Source organism: Thamnophis sirtalis, unplaced genomic scaffold, assembly GCF_051295495.1.
Source record: "Thamnophis sirtalis isolate CommonGarterSnake01/CBP01778 unplaced genomic scaffold, rThaSir2_p1.2 scaffold_8, whole genome shotgun sequence".
NCBI lineage: Eukaryota > Metazoa > Chordata > Lepidosauria > Squamata > Natricidae > Thamnophis > Thamnophis sirtalis.
This window is the reverse complement of record NW_028261388.1, coordinates 49,578,845-49,603,836: the sequence shown is the minus strand read 5'-3', so window position 1 is coordinate 49,603,836 and position 24,992 is coordinate 49,578,845. Positions and strand designations below refer to the sequence as shown.

Here is a 24,992-nt window from a genome sequence, read left to right as displayed (position 1 = left end):
GTTTCATATTTAATTGCAAAGCTTATAGAGATATTATAGAATAATTATGATCAGTTAAAAAGTTGCTAAATGATAGTAATATTAATGGAACTATATTTAGTTTTTATTATTAAAAGCAAATACTTATGCTATAAATATTCACCTGCTGCCTCTAAAATGCTACTCTAAATCACTGAATATTCCTTTGGAGATGTTCTAGGAAGCTTTCTTTAACAAAGTGATTCTTTAGTTTTAATGACACATCCTGCAGTTGTTAGTTTTGGTTCTAATGCTAAATAGAAGGTGATAAAACAACATATTCATGAATATCAACAAAGTTTAGTGAAGCAAAATCTTTTAAAACAGCTTATATTAAACAAGATGCTTCTGGCCTCTCTATTTTATAGACTTCTAGCCAAACAGAATTAGAGAATTGGATCACAGCAGTTCATTCTGCTTGTGCAACAGCAGTAGCACGACAACACCACAAAGAAGATACCGTGAAACTGTTGAAAACTGAAATTAAAAAACTGGAGCAGAAGATTGATATGGATGAGAAGATGAAGAAAATGGGAGAAATGCATTTCCTCAGCTTGTCTTCTGTTAGAGACTCTAAGAAAAAGAAAACGATTCTTGATCAGGTAGTTTTACTTTAATGTATTCAATATGCAACTCTAAAATAAATTCAGGTGAACTAAAGTGCTTCTTACACAATACTAGACTTGTCTTTTCTACTATGTTTCCCAAAATTTATATGTCAGAATTTTATAAATGAGTAACAATCTGGTTTCTGCTTTGAAACACAAATTTCCAACATGAAAGGGATCACTTTCAAACTGACTTTGTTAAGGATTAAAATAAAACATAAATTCATTGAGAACAATCATTTTTGAGTTCATCTGGGGATGCTAATTAATATGTAAGTTTAAAATTGCAGTGTATGCCATATTGAACTCCTGAAGGAAACTCTACAAAAATAAACCAATGTCAAAACTTTTATTCAGTAAACATATTTGACCTGTGCTGAGTTACTAGAACTACTAAATGTGTACAGAATATTATCCAGGGGAAAACTGTATCATACAGATAGTCCTCATTTAACACTTATTGGGATTAGAAACTCCATTATTAAGTGATAAGGGCATAAGTTGAAAAAAATCACATGAAAGTGCTACTTAGTGATGGCAGTTTTGGCAGCCCTGATTGTTGTTGTTAAATTAAGGTCATTAAGTGATAACCTTATGTGACCATGATATGCAACTTTCTGCCAGCTTTCCCACTGACATTGTCAGACATGCCAGGGGGTTGCATGACTGTGCTGTTATGTGAGGACCGATTGCAAGTTCTGCTTATTCAAATTGGAATGATTGTTGAATGATTGAGCATTAAATGAGGAATACCTCTGTAATGGGGATTTCCAGCCAATTGGAAATATTTTCCATTAGCAAGGTGAAGAAATGATTATGCAACAAATGATGCTACAACTGGTTAAATTTAATACTCCCCTGAATATTATATTTATTTTACATAAATAAACATTGGCTTTAAACTGATGATGTCAACAGTCTAGAGAGTCTTTTTCTATTGAAGTGGTGTCTTCATATCCTTATGATATTGCATAAAAACAGTTTCTAAATGATTTTGAACCTTTGAGGGAAGAATCTGGCCACAATAAAGAAGAAATCGAAACTGGATATCTGTGGAAAGCATGACGAACTTAACGCACTTCTTCTTTTTTTTAAATTGCATTCTTATTAACATTCAAGAAACACCTGTCTCAGAATCTCTATCTCTTTTTCTTTTTTCAAAATAAATATATTTACTTTGTTCTCATTTAGTACATCAAATTCTTCCTTCTTCATGCAAATGTGATCTGTTTGTGTGATATAAGATATATGTTTTCTTCTTAATTTATTTTGTCTTGTTGTAGATCTTTGTTTGGGAACAAAACTTAGAACAGTTCCAAATGGACCTCTTTCGATATCGTTGTTACTTAGCTAGTCTTCAAGGAGGGGAACTGCCAAACCCAAAAACACTACTTGCATTTGCAAGTCGTCCAACTAAAGATGCAATGGGTCGTCTTGGAATCTTTTCAGTGTCCTCCTTTCATGCACTGGTGAGTTTAACTTGAAGGTTATTTTTTGTTAAACTAGATATCACCTGATATAGAGTGAATGCTGTTGCTATGCAACATCTGGTCTCTGCTTCTCTAGCCATAAAAAGCCAAATGTATTTTTTGTGACAAATGTTTCTTTCTCTTCTAAATTCCTGACTAACATAGCTTTACCTTAATAGCTGTTTTTCTTTTGTGTTATAAATTTATAATTCCAAGACTGCATGGACAGAGGTTGGGGAAATGGGGAGGAAAGGGAAAACAGTAGAAAAAAAATCTGCTCCTGTTTCTGGAAGCTCAATAGATCAATAGAAGTGTCATCAATCAATGGAAAAACTCTTGTTGTAGAAAAGAAAAGAACCATTAAAACCAACAGTATAAGCAGCAGCATCAGTACAACTCTCACATAAAAAGTTTTAATTGACCTATTGAACTAAGTGGCTTGTCTCTGATTCATTCAAAAAAGACAATTTATTTATCTAGGGCAGCGATGGCGAACCTTTTTTGGCTTGCGTGCCGTAAGTGGGGAGAGCGCAGGGAGGTTGTGCGCGGGTGTGCCGCATCCATAATGCCATGCATGACACCCCCCCCCACTCTGCATGTGTGCACTATAGGTGCAACCCCCCATTTTTTACATCTTTTTTTCGCCCTCCCCAGGCTTCAGAGGCTTTATAGGAGCCTGGGGAGGGTGAAAAAAGCCTCCCCACCCCGAGGCCCTCCGGAGGCTTCAGGGACCTTCAGGAGGCTTCCCTGAAGCCTCCGGAAGGCAAAAAAAGACCCTATGAGCAAACCGGAAGTGAAAGAGCCAAGGTGGCGCAGTGGTTAAAAGCAGCACTGCAGGCTACTGCTAGATCAGCAGGTCAGCGGTTCAAATCTCACCGGCTCAGGGTTGACTCAGCCTTCCATCCTTCCGAGGTGGGTAAAATGAGGACCCAGATTGTTGGGGGCAATATGCTGACTCTCTGTAAACCGCTTAGAGAGGCCTGAAAGGCCTATGAAGCGGTATATAAGTCTACTGCTATTGCTATTGCTATTGCTCGGAGGGTTGTTTTGAGCGCTCTGGAGGCTTCAGGGATCTTCAGGAGGCTTCCCTTGAAGCCTCAGGAGCACTGAAAACGACCCTCCAAGCAAACTGGAAGTGATTTCCGGTTTGCTTGGAGGGTTGTTTTGAGCGCTTCGGAGGCTTCAGGGATCTTCAGGAGGCTTCCCTTGAAGCCTCAGGAGCACTGAAAACGACCCTCCAAGCAAACTGGAAGTGATTTCCGGTTTGCTCAGAGGGTTGTTTTGAGTGCTCCGGAGGTTTCAGGGACCTTCAGGAGGCTTCCCTGAAGCCTCCGGAGCACTTAAAACGACCCTCCAAGCAAGTCTGTTCCTGAACTTCCGGTTTGCCCATAGGGCTGTTTTTTTGTGCTCCGGAGGCTTCAGGGAACCTCATGAAGCCTCCAGAGGGCCTCCGGGGGGGGGGGCTCTTTTCACCCACCCCAGCCTCCTATAAAGCCTCTGGAGCCTGGGGAGGGTGAAAAATGGCTTTAAAAAAGGGTGAACTCAGCTGGCCAGTGTGCGCATGTGTGCTGGCCAGCTGACAGGGCAGCGCCTCGCATGCCCTGACAAATGGCTCCGCGTGCCACCTGTGGCACCCGTGCCATAGGTTCACCATCCCAGATCTAAGACTTACAATGTTCTCCATTAAAAATGACTTACGTGGCTTACAGTAAGTGAGGGGTTTCAAATTTTTTTAGAACTTCTTCTGTAGGTGTGGCCTGCTTGTGGGAGTAGCTTGCCGGCCATGTAACTGGGTGGGAGTGGCCAACTTGTAAAATGTGGTGAAACTCACTTAACAATGCTCTTGCTTAGCAGCCAAAATGTTGGCTCAGAAACTCTGGTATTTGAAGCACTCAAGTCTTAAAGCTTTCAAGTTACAAGACCCTTGCACCCCTAACCCTTTAGAAAAAAAACCCAGGGGTGTTCAAACTCAACTCACAGAATTCCTCCTCTCACTCTTCATCTTGATGATGTGTGGACGGGCAGGGGGAGGGAGCTGGAACCCGTTTCTAAACAGCACTAGATTTGTGGAACCTCTTCTATAGAAGAGGTTAGAACTGGCAGAAACCCACCCCCCTCTTACAGTCCTTATTATAGTAATTTGGTTAAAATAGAAATTAGAAACAAATAAAAATTCAAAGGCACAGCAACAACACAATGGTAGTAATCAACAGTATCCTACTCATCGCAATCAGAAATTTCCTAGTACCATTCTTCAGGGACAATTCAACTATCAAAAGTTTTCCAGGAGCACCAGATGTTAATTGCCTTCTGGGATAATATAAAAATGGCTGGCTTCTTTCTGGGTGATGTTCTGCAGGAATGAAGCCACCACAAAGAAGGATCACCTTTTGGATCTTTGTTGACCCTTCTTTGTGGTAGCCTCCCTCCTGGGAAATAACATCCAGAAAAAAACCAGCCATTTGTGATATTATTCCAGAAGGCAATTAACATCTGGTGCTCCTGGAAGTGGAATCAGTCCATTCATTGAGATGCAGTTGGGAAGAGTTATTTTGGCTCCCAATGAAAGGCCTTTGGTTGGGAACCACAATAACTCTTCCCAATTGCATCTCACTGGATGGACTGATTCCACTTGGACAAGGCAATCTTCAAATTGTATAACTTAACTCCTCCAATTTAAGATGATAAGCATTTGTTTGATGATGCTGCAGTATTCACATTGCCTTAAAATACCCCAAAGAGACCCAAATTAAGTTTGGGTCTTTGAAAATTTTAACTTTTTAAAAAACTGATGCAGTGCTATTATGACACATATGCAATTACTCTTTTCACAGGAGCAGTCAGAGGTGGTATTCAGCTGGTTCTGACCAGTTCTGTAGAACTGGTAGCAAAAATTTTGAGTAGTTCGGAGAACCGATAAATACCACCTCTGACTGGCCCCACCCCCATCTATTCTCTGCCTTCCGAGTCCCGGATGATCGGGAGGAAATGAAGATTTTACAGTATCCTTCCCCTGCCACACCCACAAAGTCACACCACGCCCACAAAGCCACACGCACAGAACCAGTAGTAAAATATTTTAAATCTCACCACTGGGAGGAGGGTATGTGAAACCCAATTTTGAGCACATCTGTCTCATCCTAAATAATTGTTTGTGTAATATGTATGTAAAGATATGTATTTCTTGGCATTATTGTGAATCCCTTAGTTAAGGAATTGTTTTTTTGGCTGGTAGGTGGCAGCTCGCACAGGTGAATCTGGTGTCAGAAGACGAACACAGGTAATGTCAAGATCAGCAAGCAAACGAAGAAGCCGGTTTTCTTCTCTTTGGGGTTTGGACACTGCTTCAAAGAAAAAGCAAGGGAGGCCAAGCATTAATCAGGTAGCTCAGGTGGTTTAATAATTGGAGGCTTTGAAGATGGTACTTTTGATATTACATTCTGTTCTTTTCTGTTGGGATGCAGGACAGATATGAACTATAATATTACATAAAAGTAACAATACAAAATACATTATTGTATTTATTCTGTCTTTTAACCTTCTCCATAATTTTTAAAACTTTGAATCTGTCTGTTTTCTGTGTCATCAAGATTTATTAGGTGGAAATTTGTTGCCCATTATCTACTTGATGCAGGCTATTTCCCATTCCTGGGTCATGTAATTTTGAAGCTATAATGGTTTCTTTGCAGTTCTTTTCCGCAGGAAAAAAGTATGATTAATTATTAATCAAGTCTCCAAGGTTTATTAAAATAAGCTGTATTCTTAGTCAATCCAACTTTTTAAACTTTATATTAAAGCACAAAATGTAACAGATTTTCCCATTAGAGAGAGGGGAAGGTGAGAAAAGAGCCTTCAAATCTAAATTTCCAATGGGAAACAAGTTGGAATCTGCACTTTTGAACTAAAAAATAGCAAGTCCGTATCCTAGCTTTTCTAAGAATGGACATGTCGTTTTATAGATACTTTTTCAGACTTCATATTCCGTGTGCTGAAAAGCCTGGGTGGGATTAAGCATATGTATGAGCTGCCCCCAATATAATTTCATCAATTTACAGATCTAGCATTTTAACACAACAGAAGAATAATTTTTTGCAAGTATTGATAAATACTTTAACTTGGTGTCCACACAAAGTCTTTTTGGGACCAGAATTAGCTTAAAAACACTACTTTATAATATAGTGAATATTTGGCTACAATTTATAAATGCTGCCTATTAGCATCCTTCACTTCTGGCTTGAAAAATGTTTTTCTGTTTCTTGCTTGTAACTCTCATTTTTTTCCAAATGGTTGCAGTTTAGAATGAGTACATCTTGTACTTTGTTTGAAAAGACCAGGTAACCAGTATAATTTAGCTATTTTTGTACTAAGAAACTAATTTTATCCAAGTATAATTGATATGCAAATTTTCCTCCTGAGCCCTTCTTCGTTTCTTCTATCAACATGAAACGTTTCCTGATTTAGCAAGTATTTGCATCATCTTACTGTATTTAAAATAGCACAATTTCTTTTGTGTTTTGAAGGTTTTTGGTGAAGGAACTGATTCTGTAAAGAAATCTTTAGAAGGAATATTTGATGACACTGTGCAAGAAAGTAAGGTAAAAAAAAAGAATATAATTAATTTACATAAAAGGAGTTCAATTAGCTTGTGACCCAGAACCCAGTACAGTGAAGCAGAGTGAAATAATGTGAAATGAAAATCTGAAGTGAAGGGGAAGTGAAGAAGAAGCAAAGCTTGAAGCATGATGACAGCTCTGTTCAAAGTCTGTTTGCTAGAGATATGAAAGTTTCTGAATATTCACTGGCATTTGAAGGAGTAGTTGGTGGACACAGAATTAGTCAGAATTTTGTTTATTTTAAAAATGATAGATAGAAACTTCTTCCCATGAAAAATATTTAGACAAGAACTTGCTGTTATGAAAAGCCTATATATTTTCATGCATATTAGGCAGATATTAGCTGAAGCAGAATTGAATTCTGCTTTCAAATCTATGGTGACACCTCCTTTTACAAATACGAATCTAAGTATTTCTTCCACAGATTATATAAGACTATAAAGACTTGGGTATTTACTCTGCTAGATCAGATCTCACTTCAGATTTAACAAGCATTTACGGGAACTAGCATAGGGGAACTTTATGCCCCATTCAGACTTTTCTGAGTGTGTAGATAGAAAATGGACTGGTTTGCAGTCCTATTCCCACACTTTTCCTGCATTCACATGTTCAGAAAAGACCCTGAAGAGAAGCTGAATGGGTGTACACTTAAACAAGAATACAGCTATCCTCAGTCATAGTGGCAATTGTATTTGCATTCCAAGAGTACAAGTCTACTTGCGCTTCATGTGTATGGCCTGAATATTACGGAAACTAACTTAAAAACAGAAAAGACTGGACATGCGCTTAAGTTCTCACCTCACGTTCTCCATGTGTTTGAGTGAACATCTGTTTTCGAGACAAAGTATTCTACTGATCAGCTTTCTCCTTTCTGGATAAATATATGCCTTCATTTTATAAGGTTGATCTTACTTTTGTTGTTAAATATTTTTCTTCATATACCTTCATTTATCCAACATGCTTTTGGTACTTTTCTATATCTTTTCCAAACTGTGAAGAGCTTTTATACCCCACTATTTTTTTCTTACAAAACACCCTCAGCTTCACAGCTACCAGAAAAAAAAACCATTTTTGTAATATTTTTCTGGAGAATTCGTAAGAAAAAAATCAAATATCTTATTACAGTTACCAGGGCTATATTCCTAATTAATGATATGCATGCAAAGCCAAATGCAGAGATTTTCATCAATAGCAAGTATAATTCTCCTTCACATACTACTTTGCTGCCTGGACACTTCTGATTTCCACTTGTGTTCCTTCATGTTAAGAGCCCTCATTCCATTTTCCTTTCCTTCTGCCCACCACAGAACATTCATTAATTTTCTATCTGTGCCATTACATGTCGCCAGTAATATACTTTTCTTTTCTTAAGTAGGAATGGGAAATACTGAATTTTTTCAATGCTAACATTAAACATATTTGAACATATAATAACATATTTCAGAAAATATCAAGTCATAGGATATGCTGCCATAAAGTCTAAATATGAATGGAGTATTTTCCATTTCATATTGAAGAACCTTCATAGAGACCTCAGCTTACTTTTCTATTTAGTTGATCAGTATGTATAGTTTACTGAGACTTCTGTTTTGGTAAATACAGTTCTGTTTTACCTTTTTCGTATTGTATGTACATAACTGAAACTGGGTTTTGAAACATTATTACTTAGGGCCAGGGGACATATTTTTAATTGAACAAATGGGATTTAACAGATTGAACCATTTAAAACTAATGAGAATTCCATACATCTATCACTTGATAGAAATGGTAACCTCAGGGTCTAGTTTAAACTTACAAAAGCAGCAAGCATTTGAAATGAATGCTGCAGTTTGCTAGAGGGCATTCATAATTCTAAATCAGCCAATTCCATAGTGTATTTATCACCTTAATTTATTTCTACTGTATTAATACAAGAAAATGTTAGCTTTAACTTCAGGGGCACAACTCCAACATATGCAAGGAATTTAGGAGAAACAGACTTCCCATTGGGAATCCAGTGCATGTATGGAATTGTTCCTTCAAAGTGAGTTGTCCTTTCCCAAATGCTGGAAAATTGCTAAGAAAACTGACAACTGGAGGTTTTTCTATTCAGCATTAGGTGACTAATTCCCCATGTGTAATAAAATACAGTAGATTTTATAATTTAATTCGATAGAAAATAACTCTTGCTGAATAAGCTTATTTTTAATAGAAAACCTGAGTTCCACTTAATCAGAAATATTTTCATGGCATTTTTCAGAGAGAAAAAGAAGTAACCCTCACTACTGTCCATCCTCATAATCCCGACTCTGACATGTGGGTTCATGAGTATTTTACACCATCATGGTATTGTCTGCCAAATAACCAGTCAGCTTTGACTGTCATCCACCCAGGAGACACAGCAAGAGATGTCCTGGAAATGATTTGCAAGGTAAAGTAATAAATTATACATAAATAAATAAAATAGTGTGTGTGTTTGTATGTGTGTGAAACAAGAGTGTAAAACGAGGACTTTATGGAGTTGGTATTCAATTGGTAATTCAAATAGTATTATTTGAAATGATAAGTAATTGATAGGTGGCTCCAATTTCAAAGCATTTCCACTAAACCAACAGTTCTATGATTTTTCCCCTTATATACAAGTAAATTACACAAAAAGGTAAAGGTGCATTTTCCATATTTGAATGATCTGTTTTTGATAAATTCTGCATGCAAAGTGCACACTTGAAGATTTTGAGTTTGAAAATCATACTGAAATCTGCTTTCCTTCCTGATGTATTATTGGAGGAGTAGGAGAAATGCTTCAGTTTTAATTCATTGTACTATATTATCTTTTCAACTAGCTTTAATGCAATTAAATTCAATGTCAGTGTAATCTGAATTTAGATGATTTAGTAGAGAACATTTCTAAAGGCCATAAATACTGGAGAAAATAGATGCCGTGATATACTTGCATTTCACAGCTTCCTGTAGTTTACCTCTTTGCATGCAGAGAATTACCTCTCTTTAAAGGCACCTTCCTTGAACCTCATCATGCTAGCACTGGACTTCCCCTACCTGCAGCACCCCTTTCCCCATCTGGCATTAGCATTCGAAGCTTTGCCACCACACTCATGCCATGTTTCTCCCACACCTTTCCCACCAGTTGTGCACCCTCTCACTCCTTCTTCCACCTGGCAGCAGCTGGGACTTGCAACTTGCTGTCAGCTTTCTCACTGACTTTGATTGTTGGAAGCAAGCAGGAAGTTACAATGATCCACGATCCTCGCTTAATGATGACAATGACTGTAGGGATTATTCATTCATGTAGATACTAAATAATGTTATATTTGAAAATGATGAACAAAAATTTCCATAATCCATTAGTGGCTCTGTTCATACAAAACAAAGCAGGATTCAGAAATTTAGTGTGCATTGCATTATGAGTGTGGGCATGCTGGTGCTTTTGGCACCCAACGACAAAAAGGTTAGCCATCACTGATGCATACAGATGTGGATATATATCTTGACAGGCAGGTTTTTAATTGTTCAACTTTCTCAATACTGTTCCTTCACATTAACAATTTATTCTCTAGCTTTACCCTTAGTTTATTTCTACTTTTAGAATTCAAGATTTATGTAATGGAATACTCATTATTTGTAAATTGATAACATAAATAAATAAATACATAGATACATGCATAATACTTCTGGAAGTAAATTTAGAGAGAGGGAGAGAGGGAGAGAGGGAGAGAGGGAGAGAGGGAGAGAGACACTATTTGCTGTATTGCAACAAATTGAACTAATAATTTGTTTTCTAAATTAAATCTTTACACTTGAGAAAAGAATAATTAGAAAATGATGCACATTGTAATTTACAAGGTATAGAAGGAATGGATGTATAGTTATAATTTAAAAGTCATCATCATTGTTCATCCCCCAATAACATGAACTAACCAAGTAAACTGAAACACTAAAACAATGTATATGAAATTTTGTATTCTCTATATTCAAATTATATCTTAAGGAGATTTGCATATATTGTGTGAAAAGGTTCTAATTTAGTTATATATCATTTAGCAATATCGATTTGTAAATCGATATTCTAGAACAAAAATGTTTCATTAACTATTATTTATCAAAATAAAGTGATATTTTTAAAAAGATACACAATAGAAAACATTAATATTATTAGCAATAATTTTCATTTTTAGAACTTTTGTATAAATACTGTAGTAATTTCATATAGATAGTAATTTTTATAGGTAGCATAGGTAGAACATGAAAAGCATATTCTCATCTTTCATTTATAGAATGTGAAACCTAAGCTTATACTTTTTTGAGACCAATGTTAAATTATTTTAAATGAATTCACTTTGACTAAACTGGTTTGTTATTCACGCTATGTGTCTGTCTCTTTCTTTCTGAATTATCTACATATGAAAATGCTGATGGTTCTGTCTGCCCTGTAACATCTACTAATGAATCTTTCTCTTCTATCTCTTGCATTCAGCTCATTCTTTTTCCTTTAATTCTCTGAACCACATCATTTCACATCAGTTTGCCATCTGTCTTCTGAGAATCAGTCGAGTTCTGGTATAGTAAACATTTCACGCTCTACAGTTCATATAGCTTCTTCATGCTCTAGATGTTGTAAAGACTTCCTATATTGTAATTTTCACCTGGTTCATGGGAACTAAAGTTGAAAATTCTATCCTTTGCTAAATATTCAGGACTGCAATTACTGCTAGTCATAAATATGCTTTGTTTTTGATGTTATATTCTATTCATTCATGTATCAAAAGGAGACCCAATATCTCCAATTTAACATCATGGGGTGTGTGTGTGTGTGTGTTCCAGCATAATTCTGGAACGCCTCGATCAATTTCAACCAAACTTGGTACTACAGATGATTTACTCTCTGGAAAGAAATACTGTGGGGGGTAATACATCCCTAACACTCCTCGGGGGGGGGGTATGTTCTGTTAAGATACAGCCTGTTGTACCTTAAAATGGCTTCTACTGTACTGCCCTAAAATGGCTACTACTGTACAGTGCAGTGGAGTTGCCATGGTAATGGCTTCACAGTACTCCACAAGGGGGTGGGGCGGCCCTCTGGTAAGGGGGAAAATTCAACATTAGAAATTACATTTGATCTGGACATTTCCCCCCTATAAATAAATAACTGGGCAATGCTGGGTTATCAACTAGTTTTATATAAAAAGAAGTGAACTCCACTCCTATCATTACCAAGCAGGGGTGGAACAGATTACTGTCTAAAATTGCACATACCACTATTCAGTACACAGAATACATAGCTAAATGGATCTGTTACTCTGATCTAATTTTTGTGTCATAGTGTAACTTGTTTGGACATGGCTTATTGCCTTGTGAGAACCCAGCTGATTGTGGTATTCTATAGATGAAGATTAAACAAATCATGAGTTTATCTTAATGTGCGAATTCAATCATTGGGAAGCAGTTTGATCCTATTCAAGTAACCACTAATAAGAAACTTATTGTTTCAAGATTAAAAAAAGACTATTTTATGTTAACAGTATCAGTCCTAAAGTTTGAAGTCCTAGGGAAAAGAAATATCTTAACTTTCTTTCCATATGTCTCCCTCATACAAAATGAACTATAGATTCCCCCCTCCCTCCCATAAGAAGTTGTCCAGCCTTTCATCAGCATATGATAGCGATATCTGTATTTAGCATGATGCTCCCAAGACATTAATTTGTCTGTTCACTTTGGACTGAATTTTCCTACCATGTTTTTTGGTCCCTGCATTTAGAAGTTGAATGAGATGCAGAATGTACACAAGCTTTCCATTGATCAGTAACTTCCAAAAGGCTATTGGAAGGTCTTCAGTTCCATTCATGTGGTTTTATTTCTTTGTTCTTGTGCTGGCCTCTGAAGTTCTGTTTTAATGTGTTTGAGAAATACGCAAGTTTCTCAAACAATTTCTTCATCAATACATTTTGCACCTAATGTGCTTTCATAGTCCATTAAGCTTGAACATGTTATGTTTAGCTGAAAATATGTCTACTTCAGGGGTGGTATTCACTTACCTTCCCTACCGGTTCGCAAATATGAGTGTGCACGTGATTTCCTCTACCGGTTCGAGTGAACCGGTCCAAACCGGTAGAATGCCACTTCTGGTCTACTTCCCTTAAATCAAGATAATTTAAAATGGCATATCTTAGAGTATAATAAAAAAGAAGATGGATTTTTATTTGAGCCAGTCTTCTTTTGAGGAGGGTGGGTGGGTAGAGATCAGGATGTGTGAAGTTGTAATCAATGAGCACTTCTGTGCAAGATAATATCTTATGTGTTGGTATAAATGTAATAATACCCACTGGAACTCATGCCATAAGATATATTAATTAGAAAACACTGCAGGAGAAATGCTGTGTAAATCTATGGTAGCATAGAAGTAGGAGTCTAGTACATCTTATTTAACTAACAAAATACTAAAAGCATAAGCTTTCATGAGTTGCAGCCTTTTATTAAAACCTTTTAGAAAAAAATGCTACCAGACTCCCGTTGTGGTTGTTAATTTCTGTGATTCAGAATAGAATTTGTACAGGTTTACCTAATATGAATAATTGTTGTCTTTAGGAGTGTAGGTGAATAGCAATCCTAATTTGCCCAGTTTTTTTCTCCATGACACTGTCATTTTCTTTGTGCCCAGTCAAGAAAACAAAAAAAAAGTGTGTGTGTAAGTTATCAAACATCCTTTTAATTCCAAGATATTGTAGATGCAGCCTTGCAGTTTCTAATGTTATTTTTAATTTCGGCAAGAACAGGGCAGTGCCTTTCCCCCCCAGTATGGAATCTCCTATTGCATTATTATATGTGGTTGTTGTCTGGGAAAGGGCAGGAACATAGGTGTCTTTAGTTGAATCACAGTGGGCAATTCTTTAAAGAAAAGATTCATATTTTTTTCATTTGAAGGAAATAATATTTGAGGGCCTTAAGAGTAAGAAAGAGAAATATGCAAGTTAGTGGTATAATAATAAGGATATTAGCTAATAAAACTGGCTAACTTAACATTATAGCAGATTTAGGCTCATACTGTTTTCGATGAGAAGAAAATACTCTTGATCAATTTAGTTTTGCAATTCTTTCAGCCCATTAAGAAATAACTTTGGAATGGTACCCAGGATCATCATTGATCAACTCTACTTTTAGTCTACTTTAATCAATAAAGGGAAATTAAATTGGAAATACCATAACCTATGCAGTGGTGGGTTTCAATTTTTTTAGAACCTATTCTGTGGGTGTGGCCTATTTTGTGGGCATGGCTTGGCAGTCATGTGACCAGGCAGGTATGGTCAACTTGACATCACTCATGCACACTCAATCACATGACCACCACCCCCAAGCCATGCGGCAAATTTTTTGGGACTCCTATGAAGTGGGGGGAAAGAGAGGAGAAAACCTCCCAAAAATAGACAACTGGAGGATTAAGGGCCAAAATTAGGGAGATTGGGGAAGGCAGGACAGAGAGGAATCCAGTAGAAAGCTATCGCACGCTGGTGAAAGAACTTTGGGAGATCGGAGGAGGCACGACAGAAGAGAATCCAGTAGAAAGCTACCAATGCTGGGGAAAGAACTTTGGGAGATCAGAGGAGGCAAGTCAGAGAGGAATCTAGAGAAAGCTATCACACCCTGGGGAAAGAACTTTGGGAGATTGGAGGGGGCAAGACAGAGGGGAATCCAGGACAAAGCTACCACACTCTGGGGAAAGAACAGAAGGGAATCCAGGACAAAGCTATCACATGTTGGGGAAAGAACTTTGGAGAATGGAGGAGGCAAGACAGAGGGGAATCCAGTAGAAAGCTACCACATTCTGGGGAAATAACTTTGGGAGAACGGAGGGCGCAAGACAGAGGGGAATCCAGTAGAAAGCTATCACACTCTGGAGAAAGAACTTTGGGAGATCGGAGGAGGCATGACAGAGAGGAATCCAGGAGAAAACTCCTGAGCTTGCCACTCCTGTCTAGTGGATTGTGCCGCTGGACCTCTCCATGCTGTTCGGTTCACCACCTCCACTCCCAGATATGGGACTTGACACCAAATTGGGCTAGGATAGTGTGGATGGGCGGGGGGAGAGAGCGATGGAGTGGCTTCCGGACGGGCGGGGGTGAGTGAGGAGCGACAGGGCTGGGGCAGGTGTTTCGGAAGTTACTTCCAGGTCCACCGGTCGAACCTCCTCTCACCGGATCGGTAAATTTTACCATCCGGTTCTCCCGATCCAGTGTGAACTGGCAGAAACCCACCAATGAACCTATGGTTAATTATAACTAATTAATTTTAATGTATATAAATTGTTTTAGATGAGAAAAGATTGTAAAAAATCATCAAATATGGTTTCAGAACAACATTTTCACAATAAATGGAATTTATGTTACTAATGTTCCCCTTTATACTCTGAATTATAATATATTTTATGACCTAGAGACAATGGATACAGTCAGTAACAAACTTGGTTGTATTATAGGTAACCATGAGGGTTTTATTGGGAAAGAAGAGAAATAAACTTGTTAATTTTAACATGTTTAGTACATTTGTTTCCACCCAGATCTGATGTTTGGTGATGTTTCCATTCAGAATAATGTTGTTGCCTTTTTTAATTTGGGAGTCAAATATGACCAGTTCTCTTTTTGAGCATCAATAAAGTATTTTTTTGGGTTGTTTAGACAATAATTTTAAACTTTTCCTTTTAAGTAGAACAGACTTTTCCCTCCATTAAGAGATGCATTTCACTAAACGAAAATGGTTATTGATATGGATATTTATTTTCCTTTTTCTTTCAGGCACATCAGTTGGATTATTCAGCTCACTATGTCCGTCTCAAATTCTTCATAAGAAACCAAATGGAATATTACATACCAAAGCCAGAAGAAGATATTTATGAATTGGTAACGTTAAACTTATTTGGATGTTTTATAATTGCTTTAAATAGAACTTTAAAAAAAAGATTGCTATTACCATATCTTGTCTCTTCGGTAGTTTTGATATTAAGAACTCTAAATATAGACCAAGATAAATTGAGCTTGTATGTAGTGGAACAAAGGGGTAACATTACTTTTAGGATTTTGTAGAGTTCATAGAAGTAAATGGGCTGAGTGTTTATGGTTAAGCTAAGATTACTAGTGAGCATGGACTTTGAATTCAAGTCCCCTTGCGTTTAATAATGAGATCCAAGCTCTTCAGATATATTGGGGCTATGATACCCAGAATTCCCAGCTAAGGCTGGATAATTGTAGTTTTAATACATCACACTAGATTAGGAAATACTCCTTTAGGACATGCTGACATTGCTGTCACTCTTATTCACTAATAGCTTAGTTTACATTGAGAAAGGGAAGGAAAATGGCACTATGAAAAGGAGGAAAATAAATATTGTGGAAGGAAGAATTAAAGGTAGACATTAAAGATGAAGAAAAAATATAACTTCAAAATATTATTAAATTTACATTTTATAATCTTACAGTGTTCTGAAGTAATGTGACTGGGAAAGCCATATATACTGATCCACAGAAGAAATAGTTGAGATTATGTGATAAAGAAGGAATATTGTGTAAATTCGCTTTATCAGCTGAAAACTACATGGTGTATGTCCACGATATTATCAGTTAAGCTCCACATAACCAATTAGAACTTTACCGTACTGTGATTTTTTTCCCCATCTCTGTCCTCTCTACGTTCAAAAGGGATGCTGCATGAAAAATGACAAAGAGCAGTATCATTCTATGTAACTAATTCTTTTTAAAAATGTATTGTCTTTTCAGTTATATAAAGAAATTGAAATCTGTGAGAAAATTACACAGCAAATTCATCTTGAAAAATCTGACACATTGGATAATTATGGTGAGTTTGGGATTTGCATACATTTGTATATCAAGTTTTCATTTACACATGTATAATAAAATACTTCAATATTCACAACAGCTTTCTTCTACCTACTTGTATCTAGGATCTAGAGGTGTTGATTGCAAGCCAGACGTTCTATCCAGTAATGGGGGTTTAGAATTATGAAGCTGAAATCTTTAAAAGTCTTATTGAATTTAGTCTGTAGCCACATCTAAGGACAATTATTTTAAGTGACTAATGTTGATACTACTGGCCATCTTTCCATTTTTAAAAGACAGAGGAGAAAGAAAGTAACTTTTCACACTGAAGATAGGAGATAAAACTGTGTACTGCTGAGTATGAAAACATTAATCTTCAATGCTAAACTTCCAGGAAATGTTACATTTCATATATAGCATGGTTATTTGATACGTACTTAAAACATCTTTTCAAAACTACCCTGTTGGTTTGGATGCAGTATATCTCTGAGTCTTTCTACTATTGTTATTAATCTATTATTATTATCAAAAAAAATAGTCTTTGAATTTAACAATAAATCCAGACAAAATCCCGTATTATTATATTGTGTTTCCAGTCTACCTCAATGAGCAAACCCTTCACATCTGTAGCATTTATCTGGAGTTCTGTGATTTCTTAATATTTAGCATTTTAAAATCCCTAAATGGCTTATTATACAGCTGCAGGGCAAAACATTGAGATCTGGTATAACCCAGCAATGCTGGATTCATTTGAAGACTTATATGATGAATATGTATTGGCTAAATTTTGACATTGGTTTGTACAGTGACATGTTAATATATACTTCCATGTAGGAAATATATATTTTTCATCCAAGTTAAAAATACTCAAAAGACTTCCAAAATGCTCCAAATTTGTAACAGAAATGTTTAAACTTGAAGCAACAGTTTCTCACTTGGGAAATTTGATGAAACAGTGAACATAAAACCTATTGTATACCCTTAAATACCACCATACAATATGGTGGTCACTATAAATTGGTAAATCTCTATCTAAATCTGTATGTATTGAATACACTATTAAATTACAAATACAGTATGTAAATGCTTTTTTCAAATGCAATAATATATATTTACTAAGCTTGTTAAGCCTCCTGGAAATCGAACACACCTATTTGTTTTATTTTCCACTACTAATTGACAGAAAAATACCACTATTATTTGGCATTTATCATCAATTTCAGTAACACAAAATTGGGGTTCATGGAGATAAAAACACGATGCTTCTAGACTGCATGAAGCCTGCAAATTCTAGGTTGCCCATCTCTATTTGAAAGGAATATTACAAAAAAACAAACACCAAGTACATTTCTATTGAAAGGAAGGCTGCTACTTCTGCATATACAGTAGGTATATGCATTTATGTTTATCATAAAATCATAGAAAGTCACTGAGTTCACCCCTATGGTCTTCCAAATTCAAGTATTCCCAATAGACTGCTGTTCAACCAGTTAGTGAAAGTTAGTTTATAATCTCTCTTTATAATTAATTTTATCATCAAACTTTCAGGAGTTTTAAAAACTTTTCAAAAATCTTTTCATACATTTTTTTCAGTCTGACTTAACTTAAATTTACTATTCCTGTTGCACAATCTCGTGCATGAAAGTCTTGATTTATGTGATATATGTGATATATTTTCAAGAATTAAAAAAGAGTGTTATATTCCATCTTGCACGGCATTTCTCAAGGCTAAATTTATTCAGCTCCTTCAGTCTGTTTCTATGAGATATTTAGTCCTGTCATCCTCTGAGCAAGTGGTGGGTTTCACATTTTTTTAGAACCTCTTCTGTAGGTGTGGCCTGCTTTGTGGGAGTGGCATGCTGGCCATGTGACCAGGTGGGAATGGCTTGCCAACCATGTAACTGGGTGGGCATGGCCAACTTGTAAAATGTGGTGAAACTAATTTAACAACGCTCTTGCTTAGCAACCAAAATGTTGGTTCAGAAACTCTGGCATTTGAAGCATGCAAGTCTTAAAGCTGTCAAGTTACAAGACCCTTGCACCCCTAACCCTTTAGAAAAAAACCCCCAGGGCTATTCAAACTTGACAGTTTTAAGACTTTTGGACTTCAACTCCCAGAATTCCTCCTCTCGCTCTGTTCATCTTAATGATGTGCGGATGGGTGGGGGGCGGGAGCTGGAACCGGTTCTAAACGGCACTGTAGATTTGTGGAACCTCTTCTATAGAAAAGGTTAGAACTGGCAGGTAGCCACCCCTGCTCTGAGCCTGAACCAGTTGCTCTGAATCTGTCCTAAATTGCAGTGTCCGAAGTGGGCATAGCACTTAAGATGGAAGCTGATCAAAGCAGAGTGAAATGGAATAAATACTTTCCATGATTTGACACTTGATGTCACGATGCAGCCAAAAATTGCCTTTGCTTCCTTTGCAGCTTTATCACTAGAATTATGTCAACTATTATTTCAATATCTTTTCACAAGTACAATCATATAGCAGGGTATGCTCTGTTCCTAAATGTCATGTGACAGCTCTAAGCAGCATTTTCAAATGCTAAGAAGAACATTTTTTACTAGTTGACCTTTCTTTGGAAGTTCCTTAAGAAAAAGATATTATCAATTTATTAAACCTTTCTTTTGGACTGCTAACCATTTATCCTTTCAGTTATTTTCAACATAGTATTCTTTGCAGCTGGCAAATGGTTTTCAGAGTTAGGGTTATTGACCTCTGGCTGTGCTTTTTCATCAATATCATGTGGTTCTGAGGAATCCCATTTGTCTTTGCACAAACTCAGCTCCAAAACATTCTCTTCTCTACTTTCTCATGGCTTGGTGCTTATTTAGGCATAAATTATTTTATTTATTTATTAACCAAATTTATATAGTTGCCCAGTTCACATATAGCTGACTCTGGGTGGCTTAGATCAACGTTCAGGGAATTTACTTTCATTGTACACCCTAAATTTTAAAAAAAATGAAATTCTGTTTGCCTCATGTTTTCTTGAAGGGAAACATTTCATCTTCTTCTCATCATCTTGTCTGTCTGAAAGAATAATTTCATTTATCAATTCAAGAAAAGCCCATCCTGCACATGAACCATTACTGTAGCTTTGAAAGTAGTGATGCTATCAATGACATCTTTAATAAAGGCAATTAAGCTTTCAGCACACCTTTATAAAGCAGCAGATGGTCAATGACAGGCCTAATTCAGGCTTAATCCTATTACTGTAGAATAATATAGATAATATTTCTAGCCAATTCCTTCCTTTCCCTTCAGGAACAATGTCCTTGCATTGTATACTGTAAATGATTCCTGATTTCTTGTCTTCAGTTTTTTGGTTTGCTTAAGGTGTTTTAGAGGAATTTAGTTGGCTGTGTGCTACAGGGATGCCATGTAGTTGTAGTCTGTTGGTTATTTCTGAAATCCTTTTGATTTATGGGTGTGCTATCCTTTTCATAGGTTGTATTGGTTGTGCTGAAGCAAATTGTGTGGCTATGCACTTTTTGATAAAGTTGTGTCCGTATCTATTTTGTTGATAGGTATTTTATAGGTCTATTTTTTGTTTCTGGCGTACTGGGTTGCTGCACTGCAGTGTGTTTATACTCATCTGAATTATGCTCTTTGATAGTTTCTCTTATGGGAGTTGGGTTATTGCTTTGGTAGCGGAGCACTCGGTTGCTTTATGTTGTTTTCCGATAGTCCTGGGTTTCTAATTTGCCATCATTTCCTGTTCTGATGAGGATATCCAGGAAGGTAGTATGTTCTTTTTTCGTCTTCTCTTGTGAATGTTTTTTCTTTGAAGATATTGTTAATTGTTTCACGTGCCTGCTGTAGTTGTTTCTTTTTTATTATGATGAAGGTGGCAATTACATAATGGACCCATACTTTGAATTTTATGTTAAGCTTCTAGATATTGCACCACAGTCTCTGCTATGAATCCTAAGACTGATCTGTTTTTCCATTTTATAATATTCCACTATAAATGTTTTATACCTGAATCTCCAAACCAGCATCCAATCACTAAAGCTGTTTCCCTCTTATACATACTGCTGATTTCCCCAATGACTGCCAGATTTTAAAGCTGAATTTTAAAAACCAATTTACATGCAGTAGTAAATGTAGATGATTGCAATTGTACACATGCTATTTAACATACACAATTTTTCAGTGTTTTGCCAAAACATATGTACTTTGTATGTGTGCAAAATTTGAAGAATAGAACCATAATGTTTGACTCTAAGCAAAGAATATTAACGCTGGGAGAAGTGTTATAATCTGCAGAAATGGTTGTATAACTTATGTCATTTATTCTATTATTCTGTTATTACTTGGCCTTTTTTGTTGTTTTCCTTTTTTGGGGGGAGGAATCAGCAAAGAAAAATAGTTTGCTTGTAGAGAACCAAATGCTTCCTTTTAAATACTATTGCTTAAAATATTAACAAATATTCTTATTTTATTTTTATTTTAACAGGTTTTTCTCTATCCTCAATAGAAGAAGAAGGGATTCGTCGTCTCCACATCAACAGTGTCAAAGAAACAGGTCTGGCTTTTAAAAAAGGTAAGATGCTAGAACTTGTGTCATATGATGTCTTCAGCATTCAAGGATTTCCCCCTCTCTATTATTCAAGAGTATACCATCTGCTGTACTGTGTAAAAATAATTTGTGAATGGCTATAAGAAGCTGGGATTCTTCATAATTATATATTTATCCATCATCTTTTAGATATTATATATAATAATGAGTGAGTGTACGCTTCCTCTTTGCCATTTAAAATTCATGATTGTAAATTTACTGTATCTTTAGACATCTTTCTAATTTAACAAAGCTGCCCTAACTGTAAGAATTCAAGAATTTAAGTATCCTAGAGAGCTCAGGAGAATGTGGGTGGGTGTAGAATGTTCCCCTTTAGTTGTTTATCTAATGACTGTATAAGGACAGGAATTTATTAAAAATCAGCAAAAAAGGAATTTTAAACGTTAATAGCAATATACCATTTTTATGAAAAAAATAAATCTAACTGTCCTGGCATAGCTGCAGTACTAGATAGAGTAGGCATTTTGTTTATGTTAGCACTGCAGTGTCAAGTGAAGTTTGTGTGTGAATAAGTCTGGGAATTTTCCAGAACTTAGGTAATATAGAAGAAGGGTGGAATATTTCTCATTGGCATCTCCAACACTCTGAAGCATCTAAAGAATAAGATAATCTTTGTAGGGACTGGAAAAGAGGTTTCATCCTCAAAATCTAAGTCAAGGCTCGAAGATCCTAAGCTTGGGAGAGCATTGAAGGTTATTGATGTCTCCTTCAAATCAACTATGTTCATTGAATTCTGAGTTACTGTATGTACATGAGGTTGCTGTGTTTCTGGCCAAACACTGCAATATATAATCTTACATTTTTTCTATCTAGACTTGCAATTTTACATCCCTGGAGTGATGAACAAATTGTGTATGGGAGTGGGCAGCTCTATTAAATCGTGATAACAACAACATGAATAAGTCTGTGAAATGGACTGGCTCCAGAAGGAGTAGGCCAGGCTGTATACTCTCCCCTCATTTATTCACTCTATATGATTGAATACTTATTCACCAAAGTCATCTTGCAAATGGCATAGTTCTGACCATTCTCATGAAGCACTGGATCATATTCCCACCAAAGTGGTACCTATTTATCTACTCACACATAACATGCTTTTAAACTGCTAGGTGGGCAGAAGCTGAGGCAAGTGATGGGAGCTCACCCCACTGCTCAGTGCCTGATCTTGAATCTCTAACATCATTAAGTCAACCATCTCTAACATCATTAAGCCAAAGAGCAGTGGTGGGTTGTAGGCGGTACGCCCTGGTACGGGCGTACCGGAGCCTGCCCGGAACACTGGATACTGTTCCGGTATGGTGCTCAGGAGGGCCCACCCACCCGCCCTCGCTCCTTACCTGTGCTTTAAGCTTTTGGTGCTTTCGCGCACGCGCATGGCACGTATGGCACCTGCGCAACGCTCCGCCAACCATCTGGAGCATCGCGTGTGCATGCTGCGTGTGTGTGTGCGTGTGCTACGCGTATCCATGTGGGTGACACCAGGACCGTTCCAACCGTACCAGTTGGAATGAAATCCGGAACCCACCACTGTCACAGAGCCACCATGCCTCTATAATTTCAAAGTATTTGTGTAGGAATAGAATACCTGAAGTGACATCTTTACAATCTGTGCTTGGTACTTGGCTGTCATATATGCCAAGGTTTACTGCGACTCAAATACCATTGGACTAGATTAGTACAATAGAATGCATCTGTGAATACTGTCCAAAACTATTTCATTAATGATCAATAAAATGCTTCTTATCTCAAAATACAGAATGTACAGGAAATGAAAGGATTTGTTCTTTGGTGTCTATGGCTTAAGGAAATTAAAAATCCTAACATCTAGGTACAGGACACCCCTTGTTGAGCTTTAATATGTTTCTTTTCAGGTCTGAAAGCAGGTGATGAAATTGTTGAAATTAATAAGAAGGCTGCTGAAGACCTGAACTCAGCCATGTTAAGAGATGTTCTTGTTCAGCCTTCTCTGTGCCTTATTGTACAGACTTATCCCGAGAAAGAGGCAGGCCAGAATCGAATACACTTACCACCTCGACGGATAGATGATTCTTTTGACTCGACTGACAGTCCATTAAAATCTGTATGCAGCACCCAAGGTATTCATATTGATTGGCATGAAATTAGCTTACAGTAAGATGTCTCTCTACTCAAGCATGCTGTATGTAAACACTTAAGAGTACAAAGTACTCTAGACCTTTCTGTAAGCAAATTCCAGGTTATGCTTGTTGTTTTACCAGGTAAAAGTGCTAAATATCAGTATTATTTAATGGTTCAAAATGAGATAGCTACAGTTGGAAGTAACTGCAGTGATTCATCATATATGATATTAGTCATTTCAGAATAATCAATCATAGTGCTGGATTAAAAAGAGCGGTGACTTTCTGTTTATATGCTGGAGTACAGAATGTTAAGAACAAATTCCAATTTTTAAATTCTTTTTTTTTCTGTGTATAGAAATTCACAATTGGATGGTATAACAAAAAATATATGTGGGGAATTTTACTGCAATTATGCATACTTGTCAGAAACAGTTTAGTGCAATTAAATAACTTGTTGAGTGTAAATATAAACTATATGGACTGGCTAAAAAAGTAATTTCAGTAATTATATGAATATAAATCGCATTGTAAAAATGTGGAGTATATCTGTAAAAGATGCAGAAAATGAATTAAATTAAAAAATATAGGTGAAAACTGTACATCTATCTTCCTGCTAGGTGGCAGCACCTAGCCAATCTTGAAAAACTAAACAGGTTTCACTAATTTTGTATTTAGGACACAGAGGACAGCAAAGGCAATTCAACATATGGAAGTCAATATATGGAAGTCAGTAGTGGTTCAATATATGGAATTCAATATATGAAAGTCAGTAGAAGACAATCTTGACTTGAGGACATTTTATCTTTTACACAATTACTTTTATTCTATATCATAGGCATGTTCTAAAGAAACTTGATAAAAATATAGAAAAGAAACCTAGGAAACTACAGCTTGGTCTTCTGTCTCATATATAGGACAAAATCATACTTACATCAAATATGTTTGGCCACAAGATGTCAGTACTGACCTATATGGAAATTCACCATAGGAATTATTTGTTACACTAAGTACACTTGACAATAATCAAATAAAGCTAAAAGGTCGTTATTTACAATGCAATGAAAATAAGCCTTCAAGTGTACTGTATGCCCATTTTATACAATTTAGGAGATCAATCCCTTTGTATTCACAGGATATAGACTGTATGGGTCTATATAGGACTGGGAATTTGATTTACCATATAAGATATAATGCGCATTAATTGCAGAAAAGTATTTACAGACTATAGAATGTTTCTTCATGCCTTCACTGAACATAATCCCTAACATGGAAAAATATAGTAATAATATTATCATACTTGTTAATACTATACTTGGGGTTTTTTATGCCTTGTATATTTGCAAGCAATCAGGGCCATCCAGAAATAAGGATTGATATATATGTGTGTGTGTATAACTTTGAGTGACATATATGTACATGCATTAATTCAGTCATTCCAGGAGCCACCCATTATAAAGATCATAGTGATAAGAATATGCAACTGTATTTAATATTATTTAGGGAGGCAATATCAGGTTTAATCTCAAGGATAGCCACAGGCTGTGGTTTAGTCGCTACTCTGCTAATAGCCTATGTTTCTTCGTTGTTTTTCCTGAGTAACAATCATGTTCAATTAGAAAAGGCAAGGAGATGTTCAAAAAATCAGGTCATCCAGATTGCATCAATATAACAAGCTGAGGTGATTTAGATCTCCAAATTTTGAATTTGCAAACTGATGAAAAAAGCAAAGGGGGGTGGGGAAAAGATAGATAGATAGATAGAAAAATAGATAGATAGATA

General features: G+C 36.5%; 1 protein-coding gene across 7 annotated transcripts in view; it reads left to right on the top strand.

Moving 5' to 3' along the window:
- TIAM1 (TIAM Rac1 associated GEF 1) overlaps positions 1–24,992 on the top strand; it is a 202,774-nt gene that overhangs the window by 148,750 nt on the left and 29,032 nt on the right. For all 7 annotated transcript variants that reach the window (XM_087721587.1, XM_087721588.1, XM_087721583.1 and 4 more), the window contains 9 exons: positions 387–620; positions 1,910–2,095; positions 5,331–5,477; positions 6,616–6,690; positions 8,948–9,118; positions 15,489–15,593; positions 16,467–16,545; positions 20,992–21,078; positions 22,986–23,210. In XM_087721587.1, the coding sequence (XP_087577713.1) occupies positions 387–620; positions 1,910–2,095; positions 5,331–5,477; positions 6,616–6,690; positions 8,948–9,118; positions 15,489–15,593; positions 16,467–16,545; positions 20,992–21,078; positions 22,986–23,210 (1,309 nt within the window). The remainder of the gene's footprint in view (positions 1–386; positions 621–1,909; positions 2,096–5,330; positions 5,478–6,615; positions 6,691–8,947; positions 9,119–15,488; positions 15,594–16,466; positions 16,546–20,991; positions 21,079–22,985; positions 23,211–24,992) is intronic.